Here is a 16736-nt window from a genome sequence, read left to right as displayed (position 1 = left end):
TGCATCCTACACAGAAAACAAGGTTTCAAGGCATTTCTGAATGATTCACTGTGGGCTAACAGTCTGTCATTTGAGGTCAGTCAGCTAACTATTGGCGGCTGTACTACATCTAAAACTGTCTGACCCTTAAGCCAATTATGCCATAGGTTTTACAGAGCAGAGTTTCAGCTCTAAGTACGATAAATCCAGATCCAAATGACACCAATACTTCTTTGGGGATCCATCAGAAGAGTTTTCCATCTATACAAATATGCAATGGAGAGAGATGATAATGCTTGATGCGCTGATTTGTAGCATAAAGTCCCAGAAATTAATCATTTCTTTTGATAATAATGATTACTGAACATGTGAGGTGATCTTTTTCTTTAATAACTTCTATAAGTCTTCACCAAATAAATAATACTGTAATTAAAAGAGCCCCAAGCCATAACCCCGCAATCAAAGATATCTGAGGGAAAAGAGAGAGAGAGAGAAAACTGTGGACGTGAATCCCCTCAGGATAAGCCGTGGTAGAGAGACGCAGAGTAATCCAGTGAAGTGGGGAGAGAGAGAGAGAGCGAGAGAGAGAGAGAGAGAGAGAGAGAGACCCGCTGCAGCGAGGCTCTGACATCAGAGCGTTATTAGTTCCCCTAGGTTGCCAGGGTGGGTGAGTAAGTGGGCGCATATCCTGGATGTCACGTAAACACTAGTTCCAGTGATTTACTGAGTTTGAGCGGCTTTATGGTTCGAAGAGTTCTCAATATGCTCCAAACACGCGACGTGAACGAGCAGGAGAGCAGCGGAGCGGACTGACAGAGACTCTCCAAGAGTTCACGGGATGTTCATGGCGTTAGGATGTGAGCTGAACTTGTGGTAGAATGGCCCATTATCACACATGGGCCTGTGAGGAATGGCAACTTTTTACCACCACCACCACTACAACCACCATCATCACCACCACCCTCCGAACACGGACCTGCGGCGGCTTTTCCACCGGCTCACCATCGCGTCCTCGCTGAGCATCCTCTGCTTTGCGTTGGTCTACTTTCTCACTGGATGCTGCGAGTCGGAACTGACAGAAAACTCTGAAATAAAGTCGCCCACGAGCGAATTCCTCGTGTCGGGGTCAGGATGGCCGTACGAGAGAAACGGAACCAGTTTTGCCAAAGAGAGTGTCACCGCAGCTGGAGAAGGCGCATTCGGCAGCGAGCATCCCGAGCTGGAGGCGAACAGCTCCGGGAAAGAGTGGACAGCCACTCGGAGGTTACCCCAGGCGCTGATTATAGGGGTTAAAAAAGGAGGCACCCGAGCACTGCTGGAGTTTCTGCGGCTCCATCCAGACATCCGCGCCCTGGGGTCTGAGCCGCACTTCTTCGACCGGCATTACGCACGGGGATTGGACTGGTACAGGTACGCGCACTTTACGCACAGAATCCAGCTCACCAGAAGTGCTGAAAGTACTTTAGTTTTTGCACGAGTTGCTCTTTGTTTTATTTTTCCTTTACAAAGTTTATCCTAAGAAGATGTGTCTTACAGAAATCTGTATTTTTTAAAAGAGAAAACCAAAATGCTACAGTGCCCTAATAATTCTTGTCATTTAAATGACACAAATGATTCCAGTATTAGGTTTCTGTATTACATTCGAGAGCCAATTAGTAACCGCCAGCTTCATCTTGTGTACCCAAACACATCTACTGCTATTCCGAAGAGGTTTAGGTGACAGTCAAAGAGAATTTGCCATCTGGCTATACCAATCTGTGCATGCGTACACGTGTGTACTTGCCATACTTGCTGTGTGCGTGCATACGTGCCTGTTTGTTTGTAGGGCTGCAGAGAAAGAGAGCAGAGGCCTCCCAGACTGACTTCTCACAGAGCAGCAAAGTAATCATCTCTGGAGCCAGAGCCAGATGTTACTGTTGTCATGTGGCTCAGTTCTTGGGCTGTTTCATGACAACTCGGAAACACACACACACACACACACACACACACACACACACACACACACACACACACACACACACACACACACACTCTCTCTCTCTCTCTCTCTCTCTCTCTCTCTCTCTCTCTCTCTCTCTCTCTCTCTCTCTCTTCTAGGTCCAATTCAAGTTACTTAGACCTGGTAGAGGGGACTTTGAGGGAAAAAAAGTTCCCAACAGATGCTGGATTACACATTTTTGATTTTCATTCTGCTTTTCGAACTGTGCCTACTGTAAGCCTGTGCACCCACAGACCCGCAAACTGCTCCAAATATGACAGATTAAAACTGTATCCAAATCTGGATACAGTGTTGCATGCTGTTAACCAGCTTACAGTATATTACAGGGGCTCAATAATGGCTCTCATTGGCCTGGATCTGGGAGCCTGTTTGATACGTCAGCAGCAATTTAACCTATGACTCAGAGAGATAAAGTGAGAGAAGTAATATCTGCTTCCTGGGGAGTGTTTTTACATTGATGTGATCACATGCAAAGACAGGAAAACACACCACAGCCACCATCATGTCAAAAACTGTGGGATGTAAACATAATGAGAAAATTCCACAAATCTGGAAGTACTGAGAAAGCCACAGAGGCCTCATCTGTCTGCCTACATGTCTGCTCTGTGTGAGAGTGTGTATGTGTCTGTGTGTGCCACAAGATTATGTGTATGTGACACCAGATTGTCACATCTTACCCTCAGACCAGATGGGCCTCGCTGCATGTTGGGCCACTTGACATCACTGTCAGCTCTGTCAATTGACCTCTGACTCTAGGTCACTTTACGCTGAGAGTTAATGATGTGCTCACACCACTTCATAACAAGCAGTTCACAAAGGACAAAGGACATGGACCCCTTTGTTTGTGGTTATTGAAAAAATTCTTAAATTACTATTGTTTTTATTTGTATTTTCTAATGTTGATTTAAAAAAGACTGCAGTTCAAGAAGTTATACTATATATATATATATATATATATATATATATATATATATATATATATATATATATATATATATATATATATATATATATATATATATATATATATATATATGTATAATCATGTGAACAAAAGCCTTTCTAGTCAGAGTCTGGGACCTCCTATTAGTCCTATCACTGCAAAGAGGACAGTTTAATCACACTGCTGAGCTATTTCTCACAAAACAAAAGCCAATCTATCATGAAGGTCAAAGCTGAGCTGTAGAGGAAACTTTTCGGCATCATAAGAGAAACACAGCGCTCAAAAACATTACATTTATTTGATATCTGCTGTAACACCGGGCAGCATGGTAGTGTGGAAGTTAGCCCTGTTGCCTCACAGCAAGAAGGTCCTGAGTTTGACTCCACTGTTCTGTGTGGAGTTTGCATGTTCTCTGTGTTTTATGTGTGTTCTCTCCAAGTATTCCAGCTTCCTCCCACGGTACAAAGACATGCAATTAGTCGGGTTAGGTTAACTGGTCATTCTAAATGGCCCATAAGCAAATGGTTGTCTGTCTCAATGTGTTAGCCCTGGCTGGGAGCCTAACACATAGAGTGTACCCTACTTCTTGCCCTATGGTAGCTGGGATAGGCTCCAGCCCCCCACAACCACAAGGATGGATAGATGAATTCTAACAAAGAAGTAAATATTGCCAAAAGCTTTAAAAACTTTATTTTGGGGCAAAGTGACCAAAGTTTTTTTTTCAGATTTGACTGGTCTTTCATACATTTTTTTATGTGTCAGTGAAGTTAAAGCTATTATAGACAATGCTCAAAAACAAACTGAGTAAATGGGTGCATAGAAGTATTAAAGATGGCTGCCAAGTTATGAGACTTACTTCTGGAGTGACCACAAATTGCTTGCTTAGCTACTGGTCACGCAATCGTTATTATTATTATGTATTTCTTGACAATTGAAAGTAAAGTTATTCTTGTTTCTGTGCAAGTTTGAAGGAACTTAATACATAAATTACAAAATATCTTTAAAAAGGCATCCTATTTTTTTTTTAAAAACAAAATGTAGTTGATTTCGTTTTGCTTCTCTTCTATAATTTATGTGTGAGATGTAAATGCCAGAACATGACATGCAAAAACGAATTAGCATATTTTTGAGGGGGGTTAGCTTACAAGTAGTCTTATTATTGTTATTTTTTTTCCCGATTAAATACTTGAACCAAAGATGGAGTTTGTACAGGGAGTGCAGAATTATTAGGCAAGTTGTATTTTTGAGGAATAATTTTATTATTGAACAACAACCATGTTCTCAATGAACCCAAAAAACTCATTAATATCAAAGCTGAATGTTTTTGGAAGTAGTTTTTAGTTTGTTTTTAGTTTTAGCTATTTTAGGGGGATATCTGTGTGTGCAGGTGACTATTACTGTGCATAATTATTAGGCAACTTAACAAAAAACAAATATATACCCATTTCAATGATTTATTTTTACCAGTGAAACCAATATAACATCTCCACATTCACAAATATACATTTCTGACATTCAAAAACAAAACAAAAACAAATCAGCGACCAATATAGCCACCTTTCTTTGCAAGGACACTCAAAAGCCTGCCATCCATGGATTCTGTCAGTGTTTTGATCTGTTCACCATCAACATTGCGTGCAGCAGCAACCACAGCCTCCCAGACACTGTTCAGAGAGGTGTACTGTTTTCCCTCCTTGTAAATCTCACATTTGATGATGGACCACAGGTTCTCAATGGGGTTCAGATCAGGTGAACAAGGTGGCCATGTCATTAGTTTTTCTTCTTTTATACCCTTTCTTGCAGCCACGCTGTGGAGTACTTGGACGCGTGTGATGGAGCATTGTCCTGCATGAAAATCATGTTTTTCTTGAAGGATGCAGACTTCTTCCTGTACCACTGCTTGAAGAAGGTGTCTTCCAGAAACTGGCAGTAGGACTGGGAGTTGAGCTTGACTCCATCCTCAACCCGAAAAGGCCCCACAAGCTCATCTTTGATGATACCAGCCCAAACCAGTACTCCACCTCCACCTTGCTGGCGTCTGAGTGGGACTGGAGCTCTCTGCCCTTTACCAATCCAGCCACGGGCCCATCCATCTGGCCCATCAAGACTCACTCTCATTTCATCAGTCCATAAAACCTTAGAAAAACCAGTCTTGAGATATTTCTTGGCCCAGTCTTGACGTTTCAGCTTGTGTGTCTTGTTCAGTGGTGGTCGTCTTTCATCCTTTCTTACCTTGGCCATGTCTCTGAGTATTGCACACCTTGTGCTTTTGGGCACTCCAGTGATGTTGCAGCTCTGAAATATGGCCAAACTGGTGGCAAGTGGCATCTTGGCAGCTGCACGCTTGACTTTTCTCAGTTCATGGGCAGTTATTTGGCGCCTTGGTTTTTCCACACGCTCCCTGTTGACTATTTTGAATGAAACGCTTGATTGTTCGATGATCACGCTTCAGAAGCTTTGCAATTTTGAGACTGCTGCATCCCTCTGCAAGATATCTCACTATTTTTGACTTTTCTGAGCCCGTCAAGTCCTTCTTTTGACCCATTTTGCCAAAGGAAAGGAAGTTGCCTAATAATTATGCACACCTGATATAGGGTGTTGATGTCATTAGACCACACCCCTTCTCATTACAGAGATGCACATCACCTAATATGCTTAATTGGTAGTAGGCTTTCGAGCCTATACAGCTTGGAGTAAGACAACATGCATGAAGAGGATGATGTGGACAAAATACTCATTTGCCTAATAATTCTGCACTCCCTGTATAATGCAAACATACAAGCTAGCAACATGTATAAACATAAATAGCCTACTCAAAAATGCAGATTTTCAAGACAAAGCTTAGTTGTGATAACATTAAGGCTGGATAATAATTTTACTGTTTACTTTCCCTTTAAAAAAGTCTGGCTAACCTGTAGCTAGACACAGCTCTCTGTGAATGGTATTCATGGCCATTGATCAATGGTCTTTGATCAGTAGTTGTTGATCAATGATCATAGTAAAGATCAAGAAACTGACCTCACAGCCCATTGTTCCCTCAGTTGTACCAGCTTCAGTCATTAAGCAAATATGCTGTTTATAATGTTGGAGAAACCTGCAGTCAGCTGAGACTGAAGAAGTCACCTGGATGATGACAAACATTTCTCCCACTGAAAACGCCACGTGCAGACGAACAGAATCAGCCTTTTGGGAGCTAACCTGTAGGTTTGTCAGGCTGCTCATATTCTGTGCCATGTTCCAAAATATCAATAATTATAGCTTTACAATGTTTTGCAAATGAACTATAGCTTAGAGAATACAAATAAGACTCAGCATCAACTTTTGGAAATAAGACTCATGTTGTAATAAATGAGAATGAGGCATAAGGCAAAAATGCACTTTTTCTAACAGATGGTTAATGGAGGGTCAGCTTCAGTGCTTACTTTGTCAACATGACATTTTTGTGTAGATACTTTTGTTTTGGTTTTTTTTTCAGTTTAAATTAAAGAGGATGAGATATAGTGTATCTTCTTTAGAATCACCCCCTCTTCCATTTGGGAGTAAAATAACATTTAGCTTCCCCAGGACTATTGAGATCAGAGTCCTTGACAAAGATCCACTAATGGCGTTGAAGCAGAGATTGGATCTGGAAGAGCGCTGCGATGGGCCCTGAGATGGACTGGAAGTTTCCTCCTTACTGTGCTGCCTGGGATCGATAGCGCTATCTCCTCGCTCTGACCTTGGGTTGACTCCAGCGTTAGAGCAGTTAGCTTTGGTCAGCTCGGCTTCTGTTACAATTAGCAGGAAGCTTTCTCCTACATTGGCATAACCACCCCCCTCCCTCCCTTTCTCGCATAGGCACACAGGGGTCATGTTACTCACAGCTTTTTTCTCTCCAAGCAACTCCGGATGAATCCATTAAAATTGCTCAGCTAGCAATTCACATTCTCCCTCATGATGCTTTCTTATTGAAAGATGGCATGACTGGCGGATGGAGAGCAAAAAAAGGAGGGGGTGAGGGGTAAAGTGGATGAGGAAGAGATAAGGCTTGGGTGAGCTGGAGGTTAAAGGGTGAAGCCAGTGTTACCGCAGCCTCACACATCTCTGCTGACCTTTGCTTCAACCCAAGGGACTGTTATCAGAGCTGGGCTCGTGTGTGTCTGCGTGTTTGTGTGTGTGTGTGTATCTTTGGGTTTGGCTATAGACATTCTGTCCTCCAGACAGCTGAGCTGGTTGTATTTCGTTCCTGAGGTACAGTGAGATTTATCAATATATTATTGATTCTGATTTACTGGCAGTAAAAAATGTGACTCTTTTAATAAAAAGCAGCTTTATGCTTTGTGGTTGGAAGCCCATGGATAGCCATAGATAGTATAGACGATGAATGTAGCTTCCATATTTGTAAAGTAAAGCCAACATATAGCCTATGCGTGAAAAAACTGCACCTGTGACACTTTTTGATTGCTAAAAAAACTCCAGTTTTGCTGCAACAGTCTGTTGTAAAATGGTCCTCAGATATCTGCTCTGTGAGCTTAGTAAACACATTTCTGAGCATATCCAGTTTCACAACACTACGATGGTGAGAAGCGTGCAGCTCAGGGCTTTACAACAACCAGTGGCAGGTGTCATGGAGGCTACTACCTGTCTAGCTAGCTAGCCTACTAGCTAGCCAGCTAACTGTATATAAAAGATAGATCATTAGTGTTTTGATTGCAGAAATGGTCGATTTCTGGAGTAAAACTGGCTGTATTTGGCTGAGAAAGTGTTATCTGTTAAGCATTCACAAGCAGTCAGGTGCAGTGCAAATAGACACGAAGGTCAAAGTCAATAATTCAAATTAGCAGAGCTGAGGCAGACAGCTGCAGTTTAAAAGTGTAAAGGAGAGATCACCCAGACTACAGCTATTATAACGTGGAGAGCTGTTTAATTATTTATTTATTTATTGGTACCATGGTTGAAAAAAGTTTTTTAATACTGTAAAGTTGGGCATTTTAACATGTGATTTCATGGGAGGGGTTTATCTAACTGCTATCTGAGACAGCCTCATGTGACCACTAGAGGAGCTGCAGATTCTGGCACGTCAGTGTTAGCATCTTTTTTCAGATGTGGAGGCAGCCTCTTTGTTCCGGACACACCAACTTACCTTGGCATAAATCTACAAGTTCCTGAAAATTGATTAAAAAAACACCCAAAAAACTTTTATTAAGTTCTTGGAGCAGTGTGAAATCCTAAAGTTCTGCTTTATTTGTAGTTACTTTAAGTTTAGTCTTCAGCGGTGAATGTTAGATTCTTCCTGAGCCTCACAGATAATTTATTTTTCACTACCTCGACTTGAAATTTATGCTTAGGATCAAATAAGCCAATAACATTTTAAGATATTTAAAGGCATAAATCTTTATGTATTTTTTTGTATTTAAATAAGACCAATTTCACTGAAACCTTTTTAAAACATAAAACTATTTGTTGAAATTTATTCCATAAATAAATAAATAAAAAATAATGTTTTAATGCTCCATTATTTTACTTTCCCCCCCAAATTGGTATTTTTTTTTCACCAGCACTGATATCAGGGGTTTGATTTCATAGTAAGCTGTTAAAACTACACTGACTGAGAGGTTTTCTAATGCTGTGGGAGACCTACTGGGACTTTTAATTGCAATCCAGGATCAGCTGCTCTGATGGCACCGGTGCATTTGCAATTAATCCTGAACTCGTTAAGGGATGCTTTTAAATTCATACCAATACACTGCTGAGTTTTTCTTGCAATGACACAACACATGGTGTTACTTTTGTTTTTTGTGTATGTGTAATAGAAAATAATTATCATGTAAATAACACAAGAACAGTTGCCTAAACATTTGATGTCCAGCAGGAGTTAGAGAGAAACATGAAACCGAAATTTTTAGATGAATCTGATCTGATTTATTGATATTCTTTGGTGATATTCCACACACACACACACACACACACACACACACACACACACACACACACACACACACACACACACACACACACACACACATTTGTGCGCACATGTGTGTGTATAATTTTGATAAGTTGTTATGAAACAACACACTAAAGTATGAAGTAATTAAAGCTATACTTGATTTTGGTGGCTTTGTGTAACTGGGGTTCAGGTGTGATCTCTCTGTTCCTCGTACTGTACAGGAGGTAATCACCATAAGGCCTAGACGGGTGGGGCGATCTGGCTCTCATTAGGGCACTCCCCCGGGGTTTGGAAAGCAAAGGCTGGGGGTGGTCTGGGGCCCCTCTATGATGGATGTCTCCTGGAAGTGGACAGGGCACATCCACAATAGACCGACCACTTAATGGTCCCCCATACAGAGGAAATGGATGAATGGTCCCTCAAAAACACAGTCATGCATATGTACAAACACAAAAATACACACCCAAATCTCATATTTGACTCATAAGCAGGCAGCCAGGTGTGTATAATGAATTCCGCCAATATGTTGCTGCTCTTTAAATGGCTATTGTTTCCTCCTTGGATCAAACATCAAAGATTAACAGACCACTTTTTCATTCTTTGATCCAGCACACCCTCAAATCCTCAGATTCTTTGCTGCATATTTCCTGCTATACATGATGAAGAATGCAATTGCTTCACATTTATTAACACACACACATCACATGAAACAGTATGCTACTGATGAGCCTCTAGAGGGTCCTGGCTCCTTTAGTCTCCACCTGCTTCTCTTGGTCCCAGCTGAGGCTCAACGCTGCATTACCAGTTGTACTCCATCCCTTTACATTCACACCAGCACCCCCTCACTTCCCACCCCATCATAACATTCACCCCAGGTCATGTCATCCCTACTGTCACTGGCTAAGCACCATTCGCACCCACCTATACGTGGTAACCCCTAAGCCCCTACAGGATCAGCAGCCATTGGCCTTGGCTGGCCTGCAGTAATTCACCAGGGAGGTGTGCAGAAATATTGGAAATCAGGAGACAAAAGAGTGATTCCTCAAAGGAAAAGGGGCTCATTGTAAGCGGACGGATAATCCACGTGTTCATCTTCCTGGATGTTTGATCTCGCGCTCAGGAGAAAATGAGCAATGAGCGGTAAAAGGATGCAGCTAAAACAGGAGCTTCAAAACTGCCAATTTATTAAGCTGCCAATTTATTAAGGTGAACACACCTCTTGTGTTCATCTGCCAGTGAACACAAGAGGTTAATACTACTAATGTGGGGACAGACCATAAAAAGATACCACTTTGTGTCACTGTACAAAAGTAATGCCATCATAACATGTTAATGTTGGCATTACTCTGGGAACGTTTGTGATGCAGTATTCCTATTTATTCACCAGTTGGTGACCCCCCGAGGCTGTTCATTTGGTCTACTTTGGGTTTTGGTCACGCACTTTAGTGAAGTTCAGGTTTCTTAAGTTATACTTAATTGGGAATAATATTTCTTCACATAATGTTCTTCACGAATAGTCATGCAGAACTACATGTAAAAAGCGGACTTTTTAAAAATACACTTGTAATATTTAATTTAGTTTGTTACTGTTGTTACTGTCTTGGAGGAACTGTGACCACATCATTTCCTTCTGATTACTCATTTATTTTTCATACCAATAACAAGTAAATATAAAACACCACACACTATTTTTTCCTAGCAAAATTACTCTTTTTTGATCCTGCCCCGTCAGCACCACTTCAACCAGTGACATTGTTTCTGATCTGGACGAAATGTTGCATACCTTTATTCTTATACCTCCAAGAGCACAAAGTTCCCTATGCCAAAAGTACGATGAAGCCATATTTAGTTATCAGAAAAAACTAATGGCTATTTTGTCAATCAATTAGTGTGTCTTTGCTAACCTCATAGCAGAAGCATATTTGGAATACATCTTATCTTTTGATGGTGCTCTTAGGAGCAGTAATTAGCTCTTTGTGCTTAGGTAATGGTATGGGGCTCTTGGCTCTCAGGCTATTCACAGACAGATTGCTAATGGAGGTGCGTTTGTATCCACTCCCATCATTCCTTCATCAGTCACCCACCCCTTTCATTTAAAACACTCTAGCAAATGCTCTGGCACACACACACACACACACACACACACACACACACACACACACACACACACACACACACACACACACACACACACACACACGATCTTTTAAAGGGTCTGGTAAAAATCCACTACACCCACCATTTATGTCTTCAGAGCATTTGTGTGTGTGTGTGTGTGTGTGTGTGTGTGTGTGTGTGTGTGTGTGTGTGTGTGTGTGTGTGTAGGATGTTTCTTTTTTAAATGTGTCTTTTTCTGTGTGTGTGTGTTAGACTGTGAGAAATTGGTCCACAGGGAGACCAGAAGCACGACAGCAAATGCTTGACTAATGAGTGAATAATGAGTGTATGTTTGTGTTTTGCAGAATGTGTGTGTGTGTGTGTGTTTATGGGGCCATGTAACAGACTGTACGGCTCCTCCTGTCTAGGGTATTGGAGTTAAAAGGGAAGTCTTCAGGCTAAGTGGTGGTGAGCACTGCCTCACACTGATCAGATCAAATGAAATCGCTCTGAGTGTGTTTGTGAAACTCCTAGAAGTAGGGCCGTGTGGTGGGTAGTAGGTGGATGTATTGACAGGTTGCAGGTGCGACTGAAGCCTGACTGAGCTGACAGGTAGAACATCAATTGATCAGCAGTGTTTCTCTTTCTCTTTATCCTCTTTTTGTAAAAAAGTATCTTCTTCTTATTATTAAGGTGTCATTTATGAGAACATTTTTATTGATTCTGTTTTCTGATACAGCCTTTAAATAGGAGTTTGCATCTCACTCACTCACACACACACACACACACACACACACACACACACACACACACACACACACACACACACACACACACACACACACACACACACACAGATTTGTTTCCATTTTGACAGAGAGGGATGAACCAGTGACAGAAACACATCAATTAGAATTTTACTTAAGGATTTGGCAACAGTGGGAACAAAGAACTCCTTTTTAATAGGTACAAACGTCAGAAGCAGAAAATTACGATGTATTTTTATTTTTTTGCACTAAGTAATCCCAAAATACAAGAATTTGTATACACACCATCCACTGATACACATACAATAGTAATGCTAATCTACTCGGTCTTCTCCATTTGGCCACAGGTTCTCATCCACATCACATCTCATGTCATCTTGGGCAATACACCTAGGAAAGAATCTTCTGGCTGCCAGAATTGAAGGAGTTGAAAAATTGAAGGAGTAACACTTGTGTAGATGTTCATCTACAATGAGAATCAGCTGTGGCTGGTTAAACTGCATTTTTAGATTTAAAATATGTTTCAATAAAATATTGCTGTTGGATTTTGCTGTCTTTTTAAGTTTTGCATTGTGTTATTGTTTTGGCCATAAGTTTAACAGTTTTGAAAACAGTATGTAAGCACATGCAAAATGTCCTGTACGTACAAAGATTTTTGGCAGTTGTTGTGTCTGAGTGAGAAGATAATTCATGAAATTTGAGAGATGTAGTCATTGAATGCATTTTGTGCCAAAACAATGATAACTGGTCCTCAGTTTAGCCCACATAGACTTCTGTTGTGCTCACTGTGTGAGGAGTTTTGCAAACGTGACCTAAGTATTGAGAAATGTGTCCTAGCGTCTGTAAAAAACTGTAACGAATTCTGCATGATGTCTGATTCATTCCAGTAACATATATTGAAATTATAAACAGAGATGTGTCCTTGTTTTACACAAGAAAACACTGTGTAATGCTACATGTTGTTAGTGTTTTTTAGGTCATTGTTTTGTGGGTGACAAAGTGTGTTTGTCGGCTGTCAACCTTTGCTAGTGTTCTGGAAGAATGAGTTTATTTGAGACCTGAATGAAGTGTTTTGGTAGTTGTAGTGCATTTTGAATGTGAAATGAACTGCTTTGCCAAGCTGACGGTCAGTTAGGAGGATTGTGTGAAGTGTTTTGCAAAAGTGACCTAAGTATTGTGAAATGTGTCCTAGCGTCTGTAAAAAACTGTAGTAGCAGTCAAATTATGAACATAATTCTTCATTCTGAATCTCAACTAAAGCTACAAGAAAAGTTTTGTTAAGAGAATACAGAATCCTAATTTAAGGTGATATACAGTAGGATTAGCCATAACAACTTCCCATCTTTATTTATTATTTATTTCTATTTATTTATTATTATTTATCTATTTTTTTTATTATTACTTCTAATAAATCTGTTTCTATTGTTTGCATTTTTATTCTTGGATTCTTCTTGAGTAGCTTTGCATCATCATTTCAAAAATTATCCAAATTTACTGAATACTGGCCCTTTGTGCAGTCTCTTAGTTCATCCCTTATCTGAAACAAGCCTTTTTAGCTTTAAAACAGCTTTTGTCTGATTGGCTGTTCTATTTCTCAAAGGTGCCCAAAATAACTAACTGAATAATTGATAATGGAAATAAAAAGACATAAAAAGGTTAAATCATTTTTATCTTTGCCAAATTTGTTGTGATGTTTTTATCATGGAAACTGGCTGTCAGTCATCTTACTGCTAAATGAGACCATTTAAGGTCTACTAATATTCAGTATCATCAAATATAGAGAGGCTGTCTTTACATTTCATGCGAAGATTAAATTATAACAGGACACCTTGTCCATTGGGGTCTTTTTGGAAACAAATGAGGTTTTCCTAAATACGCTGAAACCCTGTGTTTGCCTTAACTACCTATTTAGAATCAGCTCTTTAGCTTACAACGTAACACCAGCTGAAATGCTGATTCAGAGCTGCTTATGATCGTTCCACTGTGGCTGCTTGTGTTTGGTCAGCCAGTCAGGTGTGTGGCAGGTGTGTTAGCAGATGTCCCTGAATCCCCAGACAGTCCTTTGGGGCCTCTGGAGTCTTTTATCTCTAAATGAGTCCCATCTGCTGGGCTTCTGCTGCGGAGGTGGAGGTGAACAGAGTGAGGTGCATTCAAGGAAATCTGTTTTACGTACCTGCCTCTTTGTCTGGTTCACAGAAGAAATCTTGCTCGGACACTCTGATGCGATGTGTGTCAAAATGATTAATAGGGTCATATGAGGGAATGTGTAGAGACCTTTGTGATTACTGTACTGATTTTCAAGAAAATACCTATATGTACCCATATGTGCAGATACATGTTTTCAGGATATAATTTCAAATGCTGAACTAGTCATTTAAAACCTTTATTTTTACTCTTTAAATAGTCACATGTTAGACAAAATCTCACATGGTGGATAATGAAGAAAATGTACTAACATTAAAAACATCGATCCATCATTCTTCCAGTGGAGTAGTTCCTCCATATACACGCATTTCATACCAGCCTCAATCTTTTGCAAGGATTTATGTTTCTGACTTGTGTAAATTCATCTGCTTACTTTCATGTGCAGAAGTATAATGCCCAAAGCCCTGGATGGCCAGATTGTTATGGAGAAGACGCCTCGTTACTTTGTTACCGTGGAAACACCAGCGCGAGTCCATGCCATGTCTAAAGATGTGAAGCTGATCGTAGTCGTCCGTGACCCTGTGACCCGAGCCATATCTGACTACACACAGATCATCTCCAAGACCCCAAACATCCCCGCCTTTGAGAGTCTAGCCTTCAAGAACCAAACCACAGGTACAGATACAACTAAATGCGAGGATTTGATTGTACTTCTCATGAAGATGTTTTCATTTTTTTCTATTATGGGTTTTTTTTTTCAGTTTGCCCAGTCAGCTATGCATAGCATCTCTAACTTTATGAGTCAGAGATTAGTTTAATTTCCAGACAGCTCCACTATCTGTAGGCATTTGCAAATGCTGCCACAAGCTGCATTTAATAGTTGTATCAATTAGCATTTATTTACACCTGCCAAAGTGTTTTACATCCAACATTTTGACAATGAGAAGTTTCCTGTTTCCTTACTAGGAGCTTGGGATGCTTGGTGTTTACAAGATATCAGCATTCATCTTGGTTCTAGTGATATAGATGATTGGTGTGGGGTCAAAAAGTGAACACAGTGGGCGAAATCCTCATCATCTGACCATCCTTATCTAGGAGTAAAGATGACATAAATCACATGCATTGCTCTCTCTGCCTCCCGTGCCTTTGTCTCTAGGTCAGATCGACTCTCTGTGGAGCCCGCTGTGGATCGGTCTGTATGCCCAACACATGGAGCGTTGGCTGGCCTGGTTCCCCAGAAATCAGATCCATCTGGTCAGCGGGGAAAGGCTCATCTCAGACCCAGCCGGGGAACTGGGCAAAGTCCAGGAATTTCTGGGCCTCCAGAGGATTGTCACAGACAAGCATTTCTACTTCAACAAAACTAAAGGCTTCCCATGCCTCAAGAAGCCGGAGGGAAGTAGTAAACCGCACTGCCTGGGCAAGACAAAAGGGAGGACGCACGCCTCCATCAACCCAGAGGCGATTCAGAGACTGAGGGATTTCTACAAGCCTCACAACCAGCGCTTCTATCAGATGGCAGGACAGGATTTTGGATGGCAGTGACCCTTTGACGGGGTGGAATTTGGGGCTTTTTGTTGGCACTGTTTTGAATAGACGCCTGTGTTAACATGCCATCTGATTGAGACAAATGCAGCGACTCAGAGTGCAGAAGAGAGAGCCAGTTATCTGCTTATGACCAGCCAAGCAGCATTGCAGAGACTTTGTTAATAAAAACCCTGTGTCAATCCATTCAACTCTACCAATCAATCACCTTATGTTTGAAAGACAGCCGTGTCTTTTTCTATACGACAGATTGCTCAAAGTGGTTAACATTTATGTGTAAAGGTGGTCATGAGAATGTGGTTGCTGTAAGTTGTGGCTGTATAATTGTAGAACAGTGAAAACACCGTAGCTTTTAGTGTCTCTGCAGTTTAATCCCGGTGCTCAGTAGACTGTACAAGGAACTCAAGATCTGATGCATTTTCACCCTCCTCAATTTCCATAACTTTCTCTTTCGACCTGTTTGTTTTCTAATCTTGCTGGTTAAGAATTTAAGAGCAATCAGTGCCTACATGTTGAGCACCATCCTCCAAGCATTGTTTCTGAAATAAAGTGGGATGAATCTTTCATGCGGCGAGCAGCAGAAGGGTGAGCAAGAGAATCTTTGTATGAGCTCAGATTTGACTGAGTGGTTTTGTATTCTTGAATAATGAATGCGGATAAATGGATGTAGGGGAAGCGGTGTGGATCACTTGCCGCTTGGCACATTTATGTGAAGGATTTAAGTTGGTATCCCGCTGCAAAACCAGCATCCTGTGCTGCACCTTGAACAAGGTAAAGGGAACCACTGGAGGACAACAGAAACAAGAAGTTAAATGAATGCAGAGGTTCGACCCGCCGATGAGCCATTTCAGTGGACTTTGATGTACGAAGCTTTTCCGCTTCTGCTTACAGGGTTGTCAGTTTTCAGTTTGCATGTATTTGCACTTGTATGAAAGCATAAAAAAGACACCTATTTTTCAGCAAAGATTTCTTTCCCACAGCTCTTCTTGCTCATTGTTTTCTGTTGCTATAAGCTCTTACTGAGCTCGGATGACAAATGATTGAATTTCTATTGAATGGCATTAGTGCAATTGCTTTGCAAATGTAAAGGCTGCAGATTGCCTCGGTGGTAAGATTCAAAAAGTCTGGTGGTATCTGTAATAAAGTGAAACAATACTTTAATGTCTGAACACTCACGAGTGTGGTTACTGAGATGGACTACAAGGGTGACTGAGTTCAATCTTTTGATTAAAAAACATATTTATGTATGCGTGTGTATGGGGGTGCGTTGGCTCACCAATTTCTGCTAATTTCAAAGTTAGGCAACACCGCCATCTTGTGGTGAAAGCAAGG

The 16736-nt window shown here is 41.0% G+C and overlaps 1 protein-coding gene across 1 annotated transcript; it reads left to right on the top strand.

The window, feature by feature from the left end:
* Nucleotides 1-560: 560 nt before the first annotated feature.
* On the top strand, nucleotides 561-16688 carry hs3st3l (heparan sulfate (glucosamine) 3-O-sulfotransferase 3-like). The gene is made up of 3 exons (XM_086304974.1): nucleotides 561-1389; nucleotides 14305-14534; nucleotides 15016-16688. Exons 1-3 carry the CDS (start codon nucleotides 890-892, stop codon nucleotides 15402-15404), a joined length of 1119 nt encoding a protein of 372 aa, XP_086161100.1. The 5' UTR covers nucleotides 561-889; the 3' UTR covers nucleotides 15405-16688.
* The last annotated feature ends 48 nt before the right edge of the window (nucleotides 16689-16736 follow it).

The sequence above is a fragment of the Aulonocara sp. 'chitande type north' Nkhata Bay genome, linkage group LG8 (assembly GCF_057382095.1).
Source record: "Aulonocara sp. 'chitande type north' Nkhata Bay isolate Kocher_YH1m ecotype deep benthic linkage group LG8, A_spYH_male_GT1.1, whole genome shotgun sequence".
In the NCBI taxonomy this organism is placed as follows: Eukaryota; Metazoa; Chordata; class Actinopteri; order Cichliformes; family Cichlidae; genus Aulonocara; species Aulonocara sp. 'chitande type north' Nkhata Bay.
This window is presented reverse-complemented; position numbering and strand designations above follow the sequence as displayed.

Excerpts from the sequence above, each read along its gene's own strand:
- hs3st3l (XM_086304974.1), top strand. The coding sequence starts at position 890 with ATGGCAACTTTTTACCACCACCACCACTACAACCACCATCATCACCAC. Across the intron at positions 1,390-14,304 it reads CGGGGATTGGACTGGTACAG|AAGTATAATGCCCAAAGCCC; the intron begins GTACGCGCACTT and ends TTTCATGTGCAG. Across the intron at positions 14,535-15,015 it reads CTTCAAGAACCAAACCACAG|GTCAGATCGACTCTCTGTGG; the intron begins GTACAGATACAA and ends CTTTGTCTCTAG.